Raw genomic sequence first — 22170 nt, forward strand, 5'->3', positions numbered from 1 at the left:
AATCGCATCGAGGACTGAGTCTGTCGATCTAAATATAATGTCTAACCGTATGCTATCCTAGATATCTCACCAGTTTAGATGAAGCTGAACAGAGAGACTCGGTATGGATCAGTATCCTAGCACACCTTTGATCAGGAAGGGAAGGAATAAGCACCTGACTGCTGGAAGGCTGTACAGAATTAGTGGTAAACAAGAACAAACATGGAACAATAACTCCCAAGGAAAGAATATCTGCGGGACTGCCGTTAACTTTTGGTATAAACGAAGGGTCTAATTGAAGCACGACCCTGTCTGAATGAAATATACACAAGTCCTTGCAGACTGACAAGGCAGATAATTCAGAAATACAACGACCAGACATAAAGGCTAATAAAAAAGCAACTTTATATGACAGTGTTGTCTCTCGCAGCGGTTCATATGGGGGACCAGTCAGTGAGTCAAGTACCAGAGGGAGTTCCCAGGTAGGGAATCTACCTGGGAACTCCTGGCGACAGAGCAGCTACCTGCTGCCTAAGTCTGATGGGTAAAAGTCCTATAATTATACACTTCTTAAGGAACCATAGAACATTTGGAATAGGGACTCAAAGTGAAGAGATTTCCTCTGGTTTGCACCAATCACAGAAAACCTTGATATAATTGGCATATAAATCCAATAAATAAATAAATTATATATATATGGATGGTGGAAGGTCATCTAGAGGCTTGAATGATGTCAATCACATCTCCATCATACGTCTGAGGGATCCCCACTCAACTGCCATGTGGTCAACTTTAGCCAGCAACTGTCCGGGTGGACAATCTCCCCCTGTCTGAGTACATCTTGTCGCAGTAGTAGTCTGAATGGAAGAGCTTGGGAAAGGAACTTGAGGTCGCCAAACAGAGGCCAGCAGGGCCAGTGAGGTGCTATCAGGATGATATCTATGTGTTCCTGTATCACTTTTTGCAAGACCCTGGAAAGCAAGGGGAGGGATGGAAAGGCATACAAAAGGAGATAGGGCCATGTTGTCCAAAGGGCATCAACAGCTTCTGCTCCCTGGGATGGAAAATAGGAGGACAACCTGTGAAGCTGGGTATTTGTGGGATAGTAAACAAATCTATTAATGATTGACCAAATAATTCTAATCTTGTCTGAAAAACCTCAGGATGTAATTGCCTTTGATTGATTGATCTCCCCCCCTGGTCAGCCATGAGAAAGGTAAACTTTGCACTCCAGGGAGTCAATGAGCGTTCCCAGATGGATGCCAGAAGTGGATGGGACCAAACAGCTTTTGGACAAATTAACAGAGAACCCATGGTAAAGAAGGGTGTCCACTACTAACCAGAGATGGCTCCCTGCCAGGTGCCAGGAAGAGTCCTGGACCAGGATATCGTCCAGGTAATACCGGACTTGGATGGACCTAGACCTCAGGTGAGTCTCCAAGGCCACTAGAACCTTAGTAAATGTTTGAGGAGTGGAAGAGAGGCCAAAGGGTAAGGGCTGGTATAGGTCAGCAAAACAAAAATGCAGAAATTGTCTATCGGAAAACTGAATGGGGACAATGGAGATAGGCTTCTGTTAAATCCAGGGAGGCTAAAAAATCTCTCCTGTGCACACCCCACAAAATAGAATGCAGAGTGCGTTTTAAATTTATGATATTTAATAAATCAAAATAAAGCCCTGATACGCTTGGCCTTCCCAAAAGGCATCAGGAGACCGAGTGCAAGCACTGTCAAGGTCTCTGTCTAATTGGCTAGAGCTGCGTGCACAGCGAGAGCCGCTATTCAAACCGATTCAAGCGATGGTGAATTCTCTCTGTAAGTACTTGTCTGAAATAATTTCGAAGGAAAAAATCCACATATATGAGGATGAAGTTAGCAGTCAGATGAACAGAAACCATGTCTAACCTCATGGAGGACTGAGTCTAAACTGGAAAGATATCCAGGATGGCAATATGGTTATACAATATATTTTGATTGACAAACTGAGTCCTCGATGTGATTGGGCAAGAACAACCCTATCTGAATGCTAGTTCCAACATCTACGGAGAAAGCAAGAGATCGTGAGCTCAAGTCCTGCCTTAGCCATGAAAGCCAGCTTAGAAGACTGTGGGCTAGTCATTCTCTCTCTCTCAGCCCAAATCACCTTACACAGTTTTTGTCATGGGAAAAAGAAGAAAAGGAAGGTGTATTGGCTAAGTTGTCTGCCTTGAATTATTTTTTTAAAATAATAAAGGTGGGAGATGGATGGGTGGATGGATAAATGGATAGATTTAGATAGATAGATGTCTCATCTCTGAGCAAGTCCAGTAAAATGGGGGCTCAACCCCTCCTTGGGTAGTTCTCATCTACTATGGAACTGTACCTTAAGCTTTATTGTTGTTTGCCAGTAAAATCCATCACTTTGTGTCCTGTGCTCTTGAACAATGGAGATCAATCTTGGTTGGCCTCCTCCTGTGTGGCATCCATTCAGGTATTTGAAGATTACTGTCCTATCTCCCCCTCAATTCTTTCAATCTATCTTCATGGGACTTAAGTTCCCTCCCTCCTTATGGTCATTAAACTCATTTAGATCAATCACCCTCACATCTCAGTCTAACTATCTCATAGTTAGCATATGTTATAGCCTTTTCCTCCTGCAGGATAAAAACATTAGGCTACCTAATTAATGAACAGAACAGAGATTTTACTCCATTCCGCCTCTTCTTTCTTTACAGTCATCAGAGAGAGAGAGAAAAAAGCTTATCTCTAAAAGCATATTTTCAACTCTCCCAAGAATTCCATGTTACATTACATCAGTCATTTTTATAACAAGGCTGCCAGATTGAAAGCAAGTGTGGAGTTGTGCTTAAGAAAATGGAACTAGGGCCAGAAGAGACCCAGGTTTAAATTCCCATGTAGCCATAAAGCTCACTAGGGTTTGTGAACCAGTCACTAATATCTCACAGAAGCATTTGAGTGGGCAGCAAAGAAGGGAGAGAAAAGTCCCAAATGTATTACTGAGGGTTTCAGGGAGTGAAAGCCAAGCTATTAAACAAACATCATACAATAAAATTGCTCCTAGTATTGTATGGTAGAGGGGATACCAAGAGATCTCAATCTGCTTTTCTCCTGGTAGGCTGTGACTAGAACACCCAGAGTTTCCAGCTAACGGCCATACTAACTAAGCTTTCTGAGTCCTGTAGCCTTAATCTATCTGGAGCTAGAGCCATCAAGTTCAGGTGGTTAATGTGTATTGGTGGTTAAAGTACAGTGGTACCTCAAGATACGAACCCCTCGTCTTACGAACAACTCGTGATACGAACCCGGGGTTCAGAAAAATTTTGCCTCTTCTTACGAACTTTTTTCAAGTTACGAACCGGCGTTCGGAGACTGCTGGGAAGCCGCGCGGCTGTTTTAAAAGGTGACAGCCGGGCGGCGGGGCTTCTCAGAAGCCTCCCGAACGCCGGTTCGTAACTCGAACAAAGTTCGTAAGAAGAGGCAAAATTTTGCTGAACCCCGGGTTCGGTTCGGGAGGTTGCTGGGAAGCCCCCCAGGCCGGCTGCGACCTTTTAAAACACCCGCGCCGCTTCGCAGCTGTCTCCTGAAGCCGAACGCTAAAGCCGAACTTCCGCGTTCGGCTTCGGGAGACAGCTGCGAAGCGGCGCGGGTGTTTTAAAAGGTCGCAGCCGGCCTGGGGGGCTTGCCAGCACCCCCCCGAACCCGGGTTTGGGGTTCAGGGGGGTGCTGGCAAGCCCCCCAGGCCGGCTGCGACCTTTTAAAACACCCGCGCCGCTTCGCAGCTGTCTCCTGAAGCCGAACGCTAAAGCCGAACTTCCGCGTTCGGCTTCGGGAGACAGCCGCGAAGCGGCGCAGGTGTTTTAAAAGGTCGCAGCCGGCCTGGGGGGCTTGCCAGCACCCCCCGAACCCCGGGTTCGGGGGGGTGCTGGGAAGCCCCCCAGGCCGGCTGTCACCTTTTAAAACAGTCGCGCGGCTTCCCAGCAGTCGCCGAAAGCCGTTTTTTTGCGGGGGGTTTTTGGGTTGCACGGATTAATTGACTTTACATTGTTTCCTATGGGAAACAATGTTTCGTCTTAAGAACCTTTCGTCTTACGAACCTCCTCCTTGCACCAATTAAGTTCGTATCATGAGGTATTACTGTACAATGTAGTAGTTAAAGGTGCTGGCCTGGACACTAGGGATGGTGAATTCTAGTCCCATTTTAGCCATGAAAGACAGCTGGGTGACTTTGGGCTAGTCAGTCTCTCTCAGCCCAATCCACCTAACAGGGTTGTTGTTATGGGGAAATTAGGAGGTGGAAGGAGTTTTATGTGTGTTTGCCACCTTGAGTTATTTATAAAGTAATAAAGGCAGAATAAAAAATATAATTAATAAATAAATTTAAAGCACATCTCTTTCTAGCTATCCAGAAGGCAGTGGAAAAAAATCCTAAATCTAACCTCACCTTTTGTGAAGAACCAGTCAGCAAGAATTAACAGAAATATAATAAACACACAACACCTGTCCTTGTTTGGCCAACTCCTATTGAGCACCGGGGAATCAGGAGCCCATGCAGTTCAAATGAATATTTAGGTTTATCGTAAGCTAAAACTCTCTACAAGAATCTGAACCACTAATGGTGAAAGCAAAGTTGGTGGTAGATAAAGAATCAACAGAACATTGGTGCGTTTGAACCTTCACTCCGAGTCAAGCAGGTGATCTCCTACAATTCCCCTGGAAATATTCAATGTATGTATCCATGAGGTTGAGATTTTCATTTAGAAGATCAGAAGATTATTTCAGCCTGCTTGTTCCTAGGGGATGACACCAAGTGACCTCCATTGTCACATCCAAAGCATCAGTTTTTTTTAAAACTCAAGAAAACCATTGCCTACCCAAGTCCTCTGATTTGGGTCAGCGGTAAAACCGAACTTGGAGCAAGAAGAATTGGAACATTTGAGAGAAACGGAGCTGATGCAGGAAAAAGGCTGCACGGTATATGAGGTTAATAGTTAGACACTGAGCCTCTGCAACCCCCACCCCACCCCCCATCACATGCTATTAACAGTCATTAAGGCCAATAGGGAAAATCTCGCACTGCAGAAGTAGTTTAAATTCTGCAGATTCAATCCCTAAGGAAATATAATAGCTGATGAAATGCTAGCTGTGAGCAAATTTTTCCAGAGCTGGAAGTTAACCTCAATTCTCACCTCATTATGGCAAATGGGGTGCAAATGTTGACCAGCAAATCAGGAAATCCGGGGTCTGAGACTTTCCACCAGAGAGCTGAATCACAATTCCTTCACAACAGAATTTGTCCCTCAAAGTTATAAATACAGCACACATATTTCCAGTTGTCACACCAGAAGCCAGAAAAGAATAAAAAACAAGGAACTAGAAAGAAAACAATGAATAAATACCCCAGTAGATAATAGTTGCTATGAACTTTAATTTTCACAGGAAGCTTAGATTTTTTCTCCTTCTTGCCATGGAAACAACCCTTTCTGCCATTAATCTGGGGGTCAGTTAAATGCTTAGAACGGCCTATTACATTTTGTTTACTTAGAAACATAGGAGACTGACGGCAGAAAAAGACCTCATGGTCCATCTAGTCTGCCCTTATACTATTTTCTGTATTTTATCTTAGGATGGATATATGTTTATCCCAGGCATGTTTAAATTCAGTTACTGTGGATTTACCAACCACGTCTGCTGGAAGTTTGTTCCAAGGATCTACTACTCTTTCAGTAAAATAATATTTTCTCATGTTTGATCTTTCCCCCAACTAACTTCAGATTGTGTCCCCTTGTTCTTGTGTTCACTTTCCTAATAAAAACACTTCCCTCCTGGACCTTATTTAACCCTTTAACATATTTAAATGTTTCGATCACGTCCCCCCTTTTCCTTCTGTCCTCCAGACTATACAGATTGAGTTCATTAAGTCTTTCCTGATACGTTTTATGCTTAAGACCTTCCACCATTCTTGTAGCCCGTCTTTGGACCCGTTCAATTTTGTCAATATCTTTTTGTAGGTGAGGTCTCCAGAACTGAACACAGTATTCCAAATGTGGTCTCACCAGCGCTCTATATAGCGGGATCCTAATCTCCCTCTTCCTGCTTGTTATACCTCTAGCTATGCAGCCAAGCATCCTACTTGCTTTCCCTACCGCCTGACTGCACTGTTCACCCATTTTGAGACTGTCAGAAATCACTACCCCTAAATCTACCTGTCAGACTGTCAGAAATCACTACCCTTAAATGTTTAAAGCACTTTCCATACGTTTCTGCCATTAGAAGTTCACATAAGTTGAAAAATGTTTTCTGTGAAGAGTGTGTGCCTTTATGATGACAGAAATGCCAGCGAATAAACATTATGCATACTGACTTCCCTGATTCTCAATGCGATTATATCCTGTCATTCAAATCAACATAAGACTCTAAAGCACCCTTCTCTAACATGTGTCTTTGACAGGGCTGATGTAATCTCTATCCGACCTTAGATGACTAGGAAATTCAGAAGCTAGGAGGCAGCTTCAAAAATTCCCAAATTAGCTTATGAAAGAATGGAAGGAAAGTGATTTGCTGCTAAGTAATCCTCCTGAGATAAGAATGCTGTACAACTCGAGAAATACCCTGGAAACCAATGCCTTTTGCCATATGCAAATAATATACGGGAAAATACCCAGAGGAAGAAAGATCCATCATCAGAAACCTTCAGGGTTGTTTGGAACAAACTGAAATAAGAGTTACTCAAAGCCTTTTGCTCTTTGTGTCTAAAGTCCTACCCCATTGCCTTCCAGTCATAGTTCCCTCTAAGCTGAGCAGTGAGCAATCGCTCACTTAAAAATCATCATCAACTCAGAGTTTTCCAAACCTGCCCAGAAGCCGAGAGGGAAGGAGAGAGAGAGGAAGAGAGGAAGACAGAGAAACAGATAGAAAAAAGAGAGGAAGGAAAAGAGAAAGAAAAAGAATGGGAGTAAGGAAGAGAGAAAGAAAATCAAAATCTAGTTTGAAACTAGCTCAACTATTTAAGTGGCATTTTGATATTGATAGAGTTGCCCTATTATGAGCTCACTGTTATAGACACACAGTACAGTATTTTATTTTGAAATTCTCTGAGGCAAAACAGGGTGGGTTTTTTACTTGTTTATTTGTTTGTTTGTTTATTATTTCTGTGCCGCCCAGTCCCGAAGGGACTGCCGCTCAGACACTATACTTTTCCGCCCACCCCCCCAAAAAAATAGATGGAACACTGCTTCCAGTGCCAACCTGGAACCTTAGAACACAAAGCTGTTCAAATGATTGAGGTTCAGAGATCATGAGGCCTATCTGGGAACAGTTTTTGGTTCTTCAGAAACAAGAACTGATTACTTTCAAACTATACAATTTTTCATGACATCCTCAGACTGAGGACCTCCTCGCCACCCCCGTAATTTCCCCAAGCCTAAGACTTGATGACTTGTCAGAAAGGGAACTGCCTACAAATAATTGTGCTGAAAATATTTCCCCCCCCCTCCCTTTTAAGGTTATATCCTGTTTATATTGCCTGGTGGCCTGTTAGTTTAAAGAAGCAGATGATCATTTATGAGGAACTGTACAAAGAAATTCAGTCAAATTCCTCCGAGGAAACTTGCGGTCAATGGCTCAAGCGTGGGAATCAGGGAACGAAGCAGTAGTCAGAGCTGTAAGACAGAACTGGGAACAATAGCAAAGCTCATATTCAGTCTGTGATGTGGGAACAATCGTGGCATCATTCCTTGTCCCGTACAAGAGGGCATACCAATACTATGGCTTTTTTAGCTTCAAATCCAGAGGAGGGATACAGACCAGGGAAGAAGCCCTGGTGCTTCTGGTCAAGAATGCTGCAGATGCCTCCATATCACCAGCACAACATTAGATGTCATTTAGAGTAAAGGAGTAAGGTAGAAGGAGTTGACTTGCTGGCAGATACTAGAGAGAAAATGGTAACTTGTAACCTTAAAAGGTATTAAGATGGGAATCAGAACAGTAGTGTGGGTTACCATTAGTAAAACCTTCTCAGAGTCAGCTGAACCATGAAACATTGCCCACTTTATCTTTAAAAATCTCTCTTTAGCATCCACAGCTTGCCCCGTTAGATTACTGACCCAAAACCACTCCTCTTGTTATACCAGACTTAGGCTGGGAAAGCGACAATACCTCTACATCTCTCTTCAACTTTTCCATGAAGTCTTTTTTGGCTTCTTCGCTGATGTACACTTTCTGATTCATGTTTAGAAAATCAATGTCCTTCAGAGTTGGTAATTCCTTGACCTGGAAAAGAGGACAGTGCATGAAAAAAAAGAGGCAGAGGAAGCAAGTCAAATTTCAACTGAAATTTGCTGAATCCAAATTTGGATGACGGAACTAGAAGCAATAAAAAGTGGCAAAATAATTTTAAAAATGAAACTAAGGTTTCATGTGTACATGTACTATAGGATAAACAATTTTCATTTTTGGGATTGCGTTTTCTCCACGTATAGGCCATGGTTTTCTACTGTGGGTTCAGTGTAATTTTTAAACTGAAGATCTGACTTTGGGTCATTCCTTAGTGGAAAGGTGGGACCAAAAATGGCAATTAAAAATCAATGCTAGTAGCCTAAACCATGTAATTGCAAGATGAGATAAAAATATTTTAAACACCCCTCAGAAAAGAGAAGAAAATATCTGCTCTATTCTCACCAATAGCAGACTTAAACTAATTAGGGAGCATATATCTTTCAATTGTTAGTTTAAGGAACATAAAAAGTCATTCTTAACCTATTTTGAAATTGCTCTTAAAATATTTCCAGGAAATAGCATTTCTGCCCAATATCACATTTTTCTATGCGCCGATTAATACCAGGGTTTTGCACTTAAGTTTTTAAAATAGTAGAGTCAGTCATCTATCTATCTACTGGATAATGTTTAATGTAATCTATAAAATCCTCAAAATTTGAACTTAATCAAGGGAGTCTTTGCTTTTTCTTAAAGCAAAGATGGATAACCTGAATTCCTAAACTTTTTCTGGAACAGCTAGCGTTTCCTGTTATGTGTCTTATGTTATGCTTCACTTAAAGTTGATGTAATTTAAGTTGATGTAATTTCCTACAATTTTAAAGTCAAACCTGCAAAATCTAAAACATTTAGCCCCTTTATAATAAAAGAAAAAAGTAATAAAACTGCATCGTTACCCTGACCCCTGGTATCTTCATTTCCACCTTTGTAGCTTTGAGCTACCACTCTAAGCTTAAAATTAGCTTTCTCTTTTTAAATATAAACACAAGATGTACATAATAGAAAGGGAGATGATAGATAGATAGATAGATAGATAGATAGATAGATAGATAGATAGATAGATGGAAAAAGCAAAGACTCCCTTGATTAAGTTCAACTTTTGAGGATTTTACAGATTACATTAAACATTATCCAGTAGCGAAGCATACACATTGTTCTGTACTTTGTCCAACTGGTCGTGTACTAGATTGTGCAAATCCTATTAATGTAGGTGACTCTTTCTGGATTAGGTATTTACTATATCAGCTTCTTGACCTGGAGCTTCTAGAAGCCTTCCAGTGATAATGATACCATTAGAAGCAACATGGGCAAAAAAGTCCATTTACTCAAATGGAGGAGATTGAGGATGGAAACGACAACTTTTTAATTTGTTTTCAGAGCCTCCTGCATACCATTACCATCTTTAAATTAACCCTCCCCACCCCAAAACCTAAAATTAATGAAAAACCATGCCAGGTGAAATTGACCATTTTTCTACTTAGTGTTGGTTGCCTGTTCTCAGAAGCTTTCCAGGAGTCAAGAAAAAGAAAGTGACCCACTCCTGGCTTAGCTTTGGGTACGAATTCAGCTAATTGTGGTTTGGGAAATAAAAAAATAGTGATTTTATTTTATAGACATAATCTGTATTACCTTTGTGCAGAAGTAAGCATTGTATCCTTACCTGAAATGCCTCTTCTCATCTGGTGGAACCAGCCTTCACAATGGGTTATCCTCGACCAATGATCTTGAGGATTGAGTCAGTCAATTTGAATACTTGCTTGGACCCACCTTTTAGCCTCAGATCTGACGAATCTGAAGATTAGACTCGAGCTTGGCAACTCAGAAAAAGGATAGGTAGAGAGTGAGATCTCCCTACCACGGCTTGGTATCAGACCGAATGTGAAAGATAAGACATGAGAAGAAGGATAGAAAGGAAAGAGTAGGAGGTGAAGGCTGGTTCCACCGGATGAGAAGAGGCATGCAGGTAAGGTTACAATGCCTATTCTCTATCCTGGGGTGGAACCAAGCTTCACAATGGGAGATACCAAAGCAGAGATCCCAAGGGGTGCAGAATAATGCTCTCCATAGGTTAATGAGTGTCCACCACCTCTTGCAGGATTCTTCTGCCAAATTCGGCATCCGCTGATGTATAAAAATCAATATTGTAATGTATAATAAACTGAACAAAGCACCAGGTGGCCACCTGACATCCTTCTTCAAGTGAAGCCTGTGTGGTTCAGGCCGCAGACGTGGCCATGCTCCTGGTTGAGTGAGCTGTGATTCCTGACGGAACCGGCATGGCTGCTAACTCTATCGCCTTGGCAATAGAGTTCCTGATCCAGCGTCCTATGGGGGCCGAAGATACTCGGTTGCCCTAGGATCTAGGGTGAAATCCCATGAAGAGAACCTCTGTTTTCTGGAATCCATTAATGCAGTTCAGGTAGATCTTTAGGGTTCTTCTCTCATCAAGTGTATATCAACGTCGTTCGGCTGGATGGACTGGGTGAACGCAGAATGAAGGTAGGATGAGTTCCTGAGATCGGTGGAACACCGAATTCACCAAGAGTCGAGCCTGAGGGTCACCTTATCCGGTTGGAAGACACAAGATCACCTCTGATTGAGAGCGCTGAAAGCTCCAAAATGCGTCCTGTGATAGCCACCAAGAAGGCCACCTTCAGAGTTAGGTGTTTCAGCGAGGCCTCCCAAAGAGGTTCATAAACAGGTCCCGTAAAGGATGCTAGCACTCTAAGAAGATTCCAAATGGAGAAACAATGTATTGCCGTTAAGCAAAAGTTTGTAGCCCCCCCCCCCCTTAGGAATCGGTGAATGGCTAGAAACTGCGATAGTGACTCTCACCAATCGCAGGAAAGGACAGAAGAGAGTGCCGCCACTTGTCGACGAAGTGTTGGGGGACAGACCCTTGTCAAGGCCCTCCTTCAGGAACCTCAGGATCTTTGAAAGAGGAATGCACACTGGTGGAAGGTTTTCTTTAGTACACCATTCGCAGAAGGCCTTCCATGTGGCAGCGTATATGGCTGGTGGATGGCCGAGAAGAAGCCAGCACAATGAAGATGACATCCTGATCATAGTCCTGTCGCACTAGGTCGCGCCATTCAGCCCGCCTACAGTCAGTTGTCAACAGGCAGGGTCTGGGTGACGTAGGGACATGAGGATGTCCTCCAAAGGAGGCAACCAACAGGGCTGGGTGATGGAAAGCGCTTGGAGATTGCTCGTCTGGGCCAGAATAGGGCCACCAGAATTAGCTCCGCCTGCTCTGACTGGACCGTTTGCAGTAGTTTCGGTATGACTGGTAGTGGTGGAAATGTATACAGGAGACCCTTGGGTCATGGACTGTGTAGAGCATTCACCCCTTCTGCTCCCTAGGAGTGTTCTGATCCTGGCTACTGGAATACAGTGGTCCCTCGATCATCGCGAGGGTTCCGTTCCAGGACCCCAAGCGATGATCGATTTTTCGCGAAGTAGCGGTGCGGAAGTAAAAACACCATCTGCGCATGCGCAGATAGTGTTTTTACTTCCACCGCAGCCCGCCCTTCGCCCGCCCACCCCGTTGCTCGCGCCTGGGGTTTCCCCGCGCGCGTGCCGCCCGCCCGCCCACGCTGTTGCTGGGGCCGCTTCCCAGCTGGGGAGCGGAGCTGGGGTGTCCACAAGCGCGCGCGCGTTGCTGGGGCCGCTTCCCAGCTGGGGAGCGGAGCTGGGGTTTCCCCAAGCGCGCGCGCGTTGCTGGGGCCCCAGCAACGCGCGTGCGCTTGGGGAAACCCCAGCTCCGCTCCCCAGCTGGGGAGCGGCCCCAGCAACGCGCGCGCGCTTGGGGAAACCCCAGCTCCGCTCCCCAGCTGGGGAGCGGCCCCAGCAACGCGAGCGCGCTTGGGGAAACCCCAGCTCCGCTCCCCAGCTGGGGAGCGGCCCCAGCAACGCGCGCGCGCTTGGGGAAACCCCAGCTCCGCTCCCCAGCTGGGGAGCGGCCCCAGCAACGCGCGCGCGCTTGGGGAAACCACAGCTCCGCTCCCCAGCTGGGGAGCGGCCCCAGCAACGCGCGCGCGCTTGGGGAAACCCCAGCTCCGCTCCCCAGCTGGGGAGCGGCCCCAGCAACGCGCGCGCGCTTGGGGAAACCCCAGCTCCGCTCCCCAGCTGGGGAGCGGCCCCAGCAACGCGCGCGCGCTTGGGGAAACCCCAGCTCCGCTCCCCAGCTGGGGAGCGGCCCCAGCAACGCACGCGCGCTTGGGGAAACCCCAGCTCCGCTCCCCAGCTGGGGAGCGGCCCCAGCAACGCGCGCGCGCTTGGGGAAACCCCAGCTCCGCTCCCCAGCTGGGGAGCGGAGCTGGGGTGTCCCCGCGCATGCCGCCCGCCCACGCCGTTGCTCGCGCCGCCGCTGGGGTCTTACCGGGGCAAGAGGGGGAAGACCCAGGGAAGCCGCCCAGCTTCCCAGCTGGGGAACTCCACCATCTACGCATGCCTGGTCATAGAAAAAAGGCACGCATGCGCAGATGGTGGAGTTTACTTCCGGGTTGAAAACTCGCGAAATAGCCCTTTCGCGATGCTCGAGGACGCAAAACTCGAGGGTTCACTGTACACAGATCTTCCCAAGGCTTCGATATTCAAAACAATAAATGCTTTATTTTTCTCTTCAGCAGTTCAAAACACACACATACACACAGGTTCTTCTTCAAAAGCTAAACAAATCAGCTGGCAGAGCGTGGGGAAAAGTTTTTTCACGGCAAAGTTTAGAGCTTTACAACCCCCATAAATTTCCCATCTGGCAGGAGATATAAATTCTGCTTCTAAGCAGACAGCTTACCAGCAACTTGAAACTAACAATGGATTTACTTCTGTTTCATTTGCAGGGTATTTCATGCTGTATTCTAAGCTTTCTCTTCAGGAGACTAAATAAAACACGCCATGATTTATTGGCAAATTGTTCGCATACAAAGCTTTCCTTTTCTGGTTTTCTGCTGAAAAGGACATGTCCCATACATAGATCTAATAACTACAGAATTCAAAACCTTTTACCCTGGACTTTCCTGCATTTTGCCAATCTTCTATATTCACCCATTCGCTGTTTGATAAATCGCTGTCTGACAAGGAACTACTTTCCATAGTAACTTCATCCCCCTGGGACTGTTCACTATCTCTTTCACTCTCGTCTCCTCTGTCATCTGTTAAGCTCCGTTAACCTCCGTAACCCAGGATAAACTAAGGACTCTATTTCTTCGTCTTCAGAATCTGACATTTCCTGAGGTTGACAAAGATCACTCACAACAGGGAGGGGAAGCAAAAGAAAAACCTGGATATTTGAGAGTTGGCAGGTGTCGCGAAGAGATCGACTAGTGGAAGTCCGAATTGTTGGATAAGCTGTTTGAAGACTGCTGGTAGTAGCCTGTACTCTGCCTGATCCACCCGGGATCGGCTTAGCCAGTCCACCTGTGAGTTGCAACTCCCCGATATATGGCCCAAGGTTAAGGATAGAAGATGTCTCTCTGCCCACAGGCCCAGTCTCATGGCTTCTGCCCAAAGGGATCTGGACTGTGTTCCCCCTTGGCGGTTGATGTGGGCTTTTGTGGATATGTTGTCTGTCAGGACCAGGACATCGCATCCCAAGATGCGATGGTGGAAATGTTTTAGGGCCAGGTAGACTGCCCTCTGCTCCAACCAGTTGATTGAACACGAGGTCTCCCGTGAGAACCAGTGACCTTGTGCCATGGCTCCCTGGACATGGGCTCCCTATCCCATCAAGGTGGTTACTACTGTTCTGTGAGGGGTCCGGAAGGAGCTGCCTCTGGAGATGGCTGAGGAAATCCACCAGGAGAGAGATCTGTGCACCTGTGGAGGGAGCTGAACCTTTATTGGTGACATGCCTTGTCCCGCCTTCTGGAAGGGTAAAAGCAACCATTGAAGTTCCCTTGCATGGAGATGGAAGGAAAGGCATTCTAGGTTGGTCCTCTGCTCATTCAGGATCTGAAGAACCAGCTGTTTGATGCTGTCTTGTCTATCTGGAGAAAGACTGTGCAAGTTATGGAATTAATGACTAAACCTAGGTGCTGGATAGTTGTAAAAGGCAACAGATGGCTTTTGTCAAAATTAATGGAAAAGCTGTCATTCTGGAGGCATCCTGTGGTTTTGTCTAGGTGATGTTGGGCAAGCTCCCTGGATGGAGTTTGGATAAGATTCTTCATTCGTCGGCTTGCTTGGGAAGGAATTCGCTCTGAGAAAGGAAGTTGTGTGTAGCCCTGACTAGAGCTGTTGAGGAAAGCAGTGGGAGGACTGCTTGGGAAATCAAATGGAAAGAGAAATAAATGAATTGAAATAGGAGCTTTCCTCTTGAAGGATCGAGTCAGACCTGGGGCTAAAAAGCGGATCTGAGCAAATATTCAAATTGACTGACTCGATCCACAAGATGATTAGTAGTGGATAACCCATTGTGAAGGCTGGTTCCACCCCAGGATGGAGAAAAGCTATAATACCATGTTGGGTTGTGTCAACAAACTGCTATGAACCTATATCAGGTTAACATGAAAATGTACCTACAATCGCCAATTACCTTCTCTTTGTCACTGGCTTCACGGGATATCAGCGAACCCTAAAAAAGGCAAGAACATAACGATCACGGTCTAGAAAACAGGAGAGAAGATGTAGCTTTTTTGAGCATCTTTCAAACTAAAGTGTTGACATAACTCAAAATTATTAGAAAGTGGGAGGGAAAATGGGTTCATAACATCAGAAACTTTAAAATCTCAATGGAAGGTGAAGAGTTACACTAAAGGTTTACCCTGCCAAGTTGTGTCCAACTCTAGAATCCATTGCTTATCTAAGTTTCTAAGCATTGTCCCAAAAAATTTTCATGGTCATACGGCTAGCATGACTATATGCCAAGGAACACGAATTAAAAAATACACATCACAAATCATTTTGTGATTAATACTGGGTCATTCTTTGTCAAGTGGACCAGGTGCAACTGAAACCTTATTTGAAAAGAAACCATCAGAAAAACAACATATATGATAGAAAAAAAACATGCTCTTTTTAATGAAATAAAAATGAATATGATTGAAGGTGAGAAAATAGAGAGCGAGAGAAAAAATATTGCTCTGGTTTTTCACCTTCAATCATCTTCATTTTTGTTCAATTAGAAAGAGCATGTTTTTTTCTATCATATAGTATGTTGTTTTTCTGATGGTTTCTTTTCAAATAAGGCTGCAAAAATCAGTCAAGTGGATACCTGGTCCACTTGACAAAGAATGATCCCACTATCATTTTAGATGGCAAGGAAATTGGTAAGGAAATATCTCACCTTTACATAACCTCTTTTACTTGTATCTTCCATTTATCTCATCCTAATGCTTCAATGCTATTGGCTGTTATTTTCTGATTGGATGGTTTGAAGGAGGAGGGGAAGAATTTTTATGATGCTTTGCGTGGTGTATGCATATCCTCCCTTACCCCTCCAATATTTGAAGCAATTCCTTCAAGTCATCAAATACGTCCCAGTATTTCATGAGATGGTTACAGAGGATCCATGATTGACCAGTCATTTCTTGGCACCCAGCAAAATATGCACACACACACACATAGAGACTTTAACGGCATTTTTGACAATAGGCCTATCATGAATTCATAACAAAACTATCTTTAGTAGGACAGAAAATATAAGAGATAATATTGAATGGGCAAAAGTTTTCAACCATTTCCAGAACACATTGGTTTACATTTATTTTTGGTCTATCAGCAGATCTGAAATGGAAGGGTTGCAGCCTAAAAAAAAAATAACGGTACACAGTGTAACACTTTCACGATGCAGATTAATCACATCCTTTATTCATTTGGAACATATGTGGCAGGCATTTATTATTTTTTAGGAGAGAAGAAACTGGGAAAACAAGACTTAATTAAAGCTATCTAGAGGCTCTTAATGAAGCCAACCTATGAACCTGCATCTCACTCACTGGGTTCAAAACTTTGGGGGATGGGGTATTATTATTATTATTATTATTATTATTATTATTATTAACTGCAGCAGTCAAAAAGGAAGCTGCCTTGTCAGAAATTCAACATGCTACTGTTGTACTGCATTGGCTGCCGATCAGTTTCCGGTCACAATTCAAAGTGTTGGTCATGACCTTTAAAGTCCTACATGGCATTGGACCAGAGTACCTCCGGAATCGCCTGCTACCGCACGAATCCCAGCGGCCGATAAGGTCCCATAGAGTTGGTCTTCTCCGGGTCCCGTCGACTAAACAATGTCGTCTGGTGGGTCCCAGGGGAAGAGCCTTCTCTGTGGCGGCCCCGGCCCTCTGGAATCAACTCCCCCTGGAGATTAGAACTGCTCCCACCCTCCTTGTCTTCCGTAAACTACTTAAGACCCACCTATACCGCCAGGCATGGGGGATTTGAGACATCTTTCCCCCAGGCTTATTATAATTTATGTTTGGTATGTATGTGCTGTTTAGTTTTTAATTATGATAGGGTTTTTAGTTTTTTAATATTAGATTTGTGCCATTATAATATTGTTTTTATCGTTGTTGTAAGCCGCCCCGCGTCTTTGGAGAGGGGCAGCATACAAATCTAATAAATAATAATAATAATTATTATTATTATTATTATTAACTGGATTTACACCAAACTTGGTGCCTTCTCTTAAAAAAACCCACAACCAACACCTCTCGATAGAACATACTTGAGATGTCTCAAAACGTGGAATAATCTTATCAACACCTACTGAGAATCCCCCAGACCATCTGTTCTTGCTTGCTTTCCCCCCTCTCTAACCTTCTGTCAAGATACACTCCCTTGGTGTCCATGTCACTAAAGCCTTTGTTAATTTCTACACCTTCGGGGGCCTTTGCTATACCCACCCACAGCCTCTCCTTTTTTACAATGCTAATTTGCTCTGCCTTTCTATTTGTCTTATTACTTTTTTATGTAACCTCCGGAGCAGGGACTATACTATATTGCTTCTATACTCTGCAAAGTAATTGCAATACCCCTTGGCATCAGATAGAGAAACGACCCAACAAATTAAATCTAGCTCCCTGCTCCACAGCTTCCTGGGGAGATAGGTTATCCTTCTGGAAGTTATAAACATATTGGCAGCATGAGCATCCAAAGTGAAGAAAGGTATCACTTGAGATAGTTAGGCTTTTATTAGAGACCCAAATTTTATTCAAAAGCAAAAGAAAAACACTCCATCCTTTGTAGACTCCAGAGATCATTTTGATGGAAGAACAGGTCAAGTATTAAAAACGCATACATGGAAAACAGCCCAAATCTCTCACATTCAATTCCTTTCCATATCATTTCTGCCTATTCATCCCTCTCAGACTGGCTTGGCTTTTGGGACTTGCATTAATTTCAGGGTAAGCAGTACGTTAAGCATAATCGCGGTGATATTTTATTGTCAAGAAATATATTAACAGCCTCTGCAAATTACTTAATCTGAATCCCTGTATAATATGTGTACTGTACTAACAAGCGACTCTCCGGCTGCATTTTCAGCTATAGCCCTTTGTGGCAATGCAGTTTCTAGCCCCTGTCCCCTCCAGAGAGAGAGAGGGGAAAAAAAGACAGACAGACAGACAGACAGAGAGTGAGAGAGAGAGAGGCGCCTCCTAAAACACTTGTGAATGCAAACACTGCTTGTAAATTACCCACATAACCTTGGCATGAGAGAACTTGCTTTAGGTCAGCATTTAATGATGTGTAGCCAGGCTGAAGGCAGAGAGGCATGGACATGACCCATCTCATTTTCCCAGCTTAGCTTTTCAGCACAAAGTAGCGACCTTGCAGTTGAAACCATTCCTCTGCTGAGTGAATTCCCCAAGGAAAAGAAGGGGGCCCTCGCGCGGCAGTCCCGAGGCCGCGGATGGAGAGGGAGAACTTTGTAGCCATTGGAACAAGGAACTGGAAATGAAGCACTGAACAATTAATCCCTGGATAGTTCAGTGGATTTGCAGCTGGCTGAAGCGTAGACATCAGAGAGTTATTGTTAATGGTGAGTATTCTGAGCAGAGATAGGTTACAAGCGGTGTGCCACAAGGGTCTGTTCTGGGTACTACAGTGATCCCCCGAGTTTCGCGATCCCGATCATTGCGAATCGCTATATCGCGATTTTTCCACCCGATGACGTCACTCCCTTCCTTTCTCATCTTTCTTTCTCTCTCTCTTTCTCTATCTTGCTTCTTCCTCTCTCACACTCTCTTCCTCCCTCTCTCATCTCTTTCTTTCCTTCTCTCTCTTTCTCTATCTCTCCCCCTCTTGCTCTCGAGCGGCAAGTGAGCAGCCAGGCGGGCGGGCGAACGGGCAAGCGGCAAGCGAGCGGCCGGGCAAGCGGGTGACGGGCAAGCGGCAAGCGATCTTGGGGTTTCCCCTTTGCCTGGGCGGCGGGAAGACCCAGGGAAGGTTCCTTCGGCCGCCCAACAGCTGATCTGCTCCGCAGCGCGGAGCCGAAGATGGGGTTTCCCCGTTGCCCACACGCAAACTCCACCATCTGCGCATGTGCGGCCATGGAAAAAGGGGCGCGCATGCGCAGATGGTGTTTTTACTTCCGTGCCGCTACATCGCGAGTTATCGATTATCGCGAGGGGTCTTGGAACGGAACCCTCGCGATAATCGGGGGATCACTGTATTCTTTTTAATATGTTTGTGAGTGACATAGGGGAAGGTTTGGTAGGGAAGGTTTGCCTATTTGCTGATATTCCTGGAGGCGTCTGTAATATGGTAAATGATTTAGCTTTACTAGATAAATGGTCAAAGCAATGGAAACTGCAGTTTAATGTTTCCAAATGTAAAATAATGCACTTGGGGAAAAAGAATCCTCAATTTGAGTATTGTATTCGCACTTCTGTGTTAGCAAAAACTTCAGAAGAGAAGGATTTAGGGGTAGTGATTTCTGACAGTCTCAAAATGGGTGAGCAGTGTGGTCAGGCGGTAGGAAAGCAAGTAGGATGCTTGGCTGCATAGCTAGAGATATAACAAGCAGGAAGAGGGAGATTGTGATCCCGCTATATAGAGCGCTGGTGAGACCACAATTGGAATACTGTTCTGGAGACCTCACCTACAAAAAGATATTGACAAAATTGAACGGGTCCAAAGACGGGCTACAAGAATGGTGGAAGGTCTTAAGCATAAAATGTATCAGGAAAGACTTAATGAACTCAATCTGTATAGTCTGGAGGACAGAAGGAAAAGGGGGGACATGATCGAAACATTTAAATATGTCAAAGGGTTAAATAAGGTTCAGGAGGGAAGTGTTTTTAATAGGAAAGTGAACACAAGAACAAGGGGATACAATCTGAAGTTAGTTGGGGGAAAGATCAAAAGCAAGGTGAGAAAATATTATTTGACTGAAAGAGTAGTAGATCCTTGGAACAAACTTCCAGCAGACGTGGTTGGTAAATCCACAGAAATCCACAGTAACTGAATTTAAACATGTCTCGGATAAACATAGATCCATCCTAAGATAAAATACAAAAAAATAGTATAAGGGCAGACTAGATGGATCATGAGGTCTTTTTCTGCCGTCAGTCTTCTATGTTTCTAAGCACTGGCTTCTTCTGAAAGAATGCCCTCATCGCTTTGGTTACTCATCAGCCAAAATTGTCACTCCAGTCGTGGCTCCGCAGGTCTAACCCACTCCCCACCCCCAAGAAAGCTGCTGCAGATGGGAAATGGGAGTATAGGCAGTCCATGGATTACAACAATCCATTGTGACCCTTCAAAGTTGTAACAGCCCTGAAAAATGTGACTTATGACCATTTTTCAGTTACGACCTTGGCAGCATCCCCATGATCATGGGATCAAAATTCAGAAGCTTGGCAACTGGTTCATATTTATGACCGTTGCTGTAATCCCAAGGTCAGGTAAATCAACTTTTGCGACCTTCTGACAAACAAGGTCAATGGGGAAGCCAGATTCATTGAACAACATAAATTTTTGGCTTAACTGCGGTGGTAAGGCGAAGGCTACCTGTATAACAACTGATGTTTAATGCACTATCAGGAAAACAGGATGGATCTTCTCCAATGGGCAGCTATCAGATCAGAACTCCAGTAGATCCCTCCACAGTTAAGACCCCCAACTCAGCTGTGACAGAAAGGACTAGAGAAAGCTGAGAGGGAATGCTTTGCTTGTTTCAGGACTGAGGACTCATTTCTGACCTTAAAAATAACTAATTGGATAAAGTAATATGTGGGTGGATGGGTGGGAGGGAGGGGGTGACTCCCAAAGAGAGTCCTTGAAACAGATCTACCTATTGTGATCTACTCTTTGAACAGGCCACCGGAGTCCATGATGCATGAAGAGAGCTACATAAGCAAAAGGCAGCCCTTGCCCTAAAGAGCTTATTATCTAAATTTAGACACTGTGGTTGGATGAGGAGGGAATCGGGCAGGCAGGGGCAGAAGATTCGTGGAATGAATTAAGCGAATCCCAGCCTGCAATCCCACATCACTCACTCAGGGAATAAAATCTCACTGAACTTGGGGACGGTGCTTCCTCCCAAGTAGCACTATCTTTTCTGTTATGGATACGGTGGTTAAAAATAGTGTCAGCTACTAGCTCTGGGAAGCCTTTGGCTAAAACCAGATGTTTGGGGTCTGAGCACAGCTAAGAGGGCAGAGGCTTGATTAGAGCCATGTACCCAAGCATCTACAGCATGAGGATTTACTGTTAAATAATGAGCCCTTCAGCACCCTTGTCTCGCACCAGATGGAAATCATGCTTGCTTGCCAATCTGTGACACAAAACCATTTTAAGACACTGTCAGTTGAAGCATCTTTTTTTTTTAAAAAAAAATGCTGCTATTTGAATGACCCTTTATCTTAATTACTCATTAATTACTTAATTCACCCATGTTTCTGCAACACTCCATGGCCTGCACTGGCTGCCGATCGGTTTCCGGTCACAATTCAAAGTGTTGGTAATGACCTTTAAAGCCCTACATGGCATTGGGCCAGAATACATCCGGAACCGCCTTCTACCGCACGAATCCCAGCGGCCGATAAGGTCCCACAGAGTTGGCCTTCTCCAGGTCCCGTCAACCAAATAATGTCATTAGGCGGGCCCCAGGGGAAGAGCCTTCTCTGTGGCGGCCCCGGCCCTCTGGAATCAACTCCCCCCAGAGATTAGAACGGCCCCCATCCTCCTTGTCTTTCGCAAATTACTCAAGACCCACCTTTGTCGCCAGGCATGGGGGAGTTAGGATATTCCTTCCCCTAGGCCATTACAAGTTATGTATGGTATGTTTGGTGTTTATAATAAGGGTTTTTAGTTGTTTTATTAAATTGGATTGTTACATGTTGTTTTTTATCATTGTTGTTAGCCGCCCCAAGTCTGCGGAGAGGGGCGGCATACAAATCCAATAAATAATAAAATAATAATAATAATAATTAAGATAAAGGGTCGTTCCTATATTCTATCCTTTATATAGAATAATCAAAATAATTCTGGAGACCTCACCTACAAAAAGATATGGACAAAATTGAACGGGTCCAAAGACGGGCTACAAGAATGGTGGAAGGTCTTAAGTATAAAACGTGTCAGGAAAGACTTCATGAACTCAATCTGTATAGTCTGGAGGATAGAAGGAAAAGGGGGGACATGATCGAAACGTTTAAATATGTTAAAGGGTTAAATAGGATTCAGGAGGGAAGTGTTTTTAATAGGAAAGTGAACACAAGAACAAGGGGACACAATCTGAAGTTAGTTGGGGGAAAGATCAAAGGCAACATGAGAAAATATTATTTCACTGAAAGAGTAGTAGATCCTTGGAACAAACTTCCAGCAGACGTGGTTGGTAAATCCACAGTAACTGAATTTATACATGTCTGGGATAAACATATATCCATTGTAAGATAAAATACAGGAAATAGTATAAGGGCAGACTAGATGGACCATGAGGTCTTTTTCTGCCGTCAGTCTTCTATGTTTCTA

At 44.4% G+C, this 22170-nt stretch overlaps 1 protein-coding gene across 1 annotated transcript in view; it reads right to left on the bottom strand.

The window, feature by feature from the left end:
• The window catches only part of PIP4K2C (phosphatidylinositol-5-phosphate 4-kinase type 2 gamma), a 57384-nt gene that overhangs the window by 10283 nt on the left and 24931 nt on the right, over positions 1–22170 (bottom strand). Inside the window, exons 6-7 of the mRNA XM_070740940.1 lie at positions 14786–14824; positions 8134–8247 (exon numbers count right to left, since the gene is read on the bottom strand). Of these exons, the coding sequence (XP_070597041.1) occupies positions 8134–8247; positions 14786–14824 (153 nt within the window). The remainder of the gene's footprint in view (positions 1–8133; positions 8248–14785; positions 14825–22170) is intronic.

Source organism: Erythrolamprus reginae, chromosome 2 (genome assembly GCF_031021105.1).
Source record: "Erythrolamprus reginae isolate rEryReg1 chromosome 2, rEryReg1.hap1, whole genome shotgun sequence".
NCBI classification, from domain to species: Eukaryota; Metazoa; Chordata; class Lepidosauria; order Squamata; family Dipsadidae; genus Erythrolamprus; species Erythrolamprus reginae.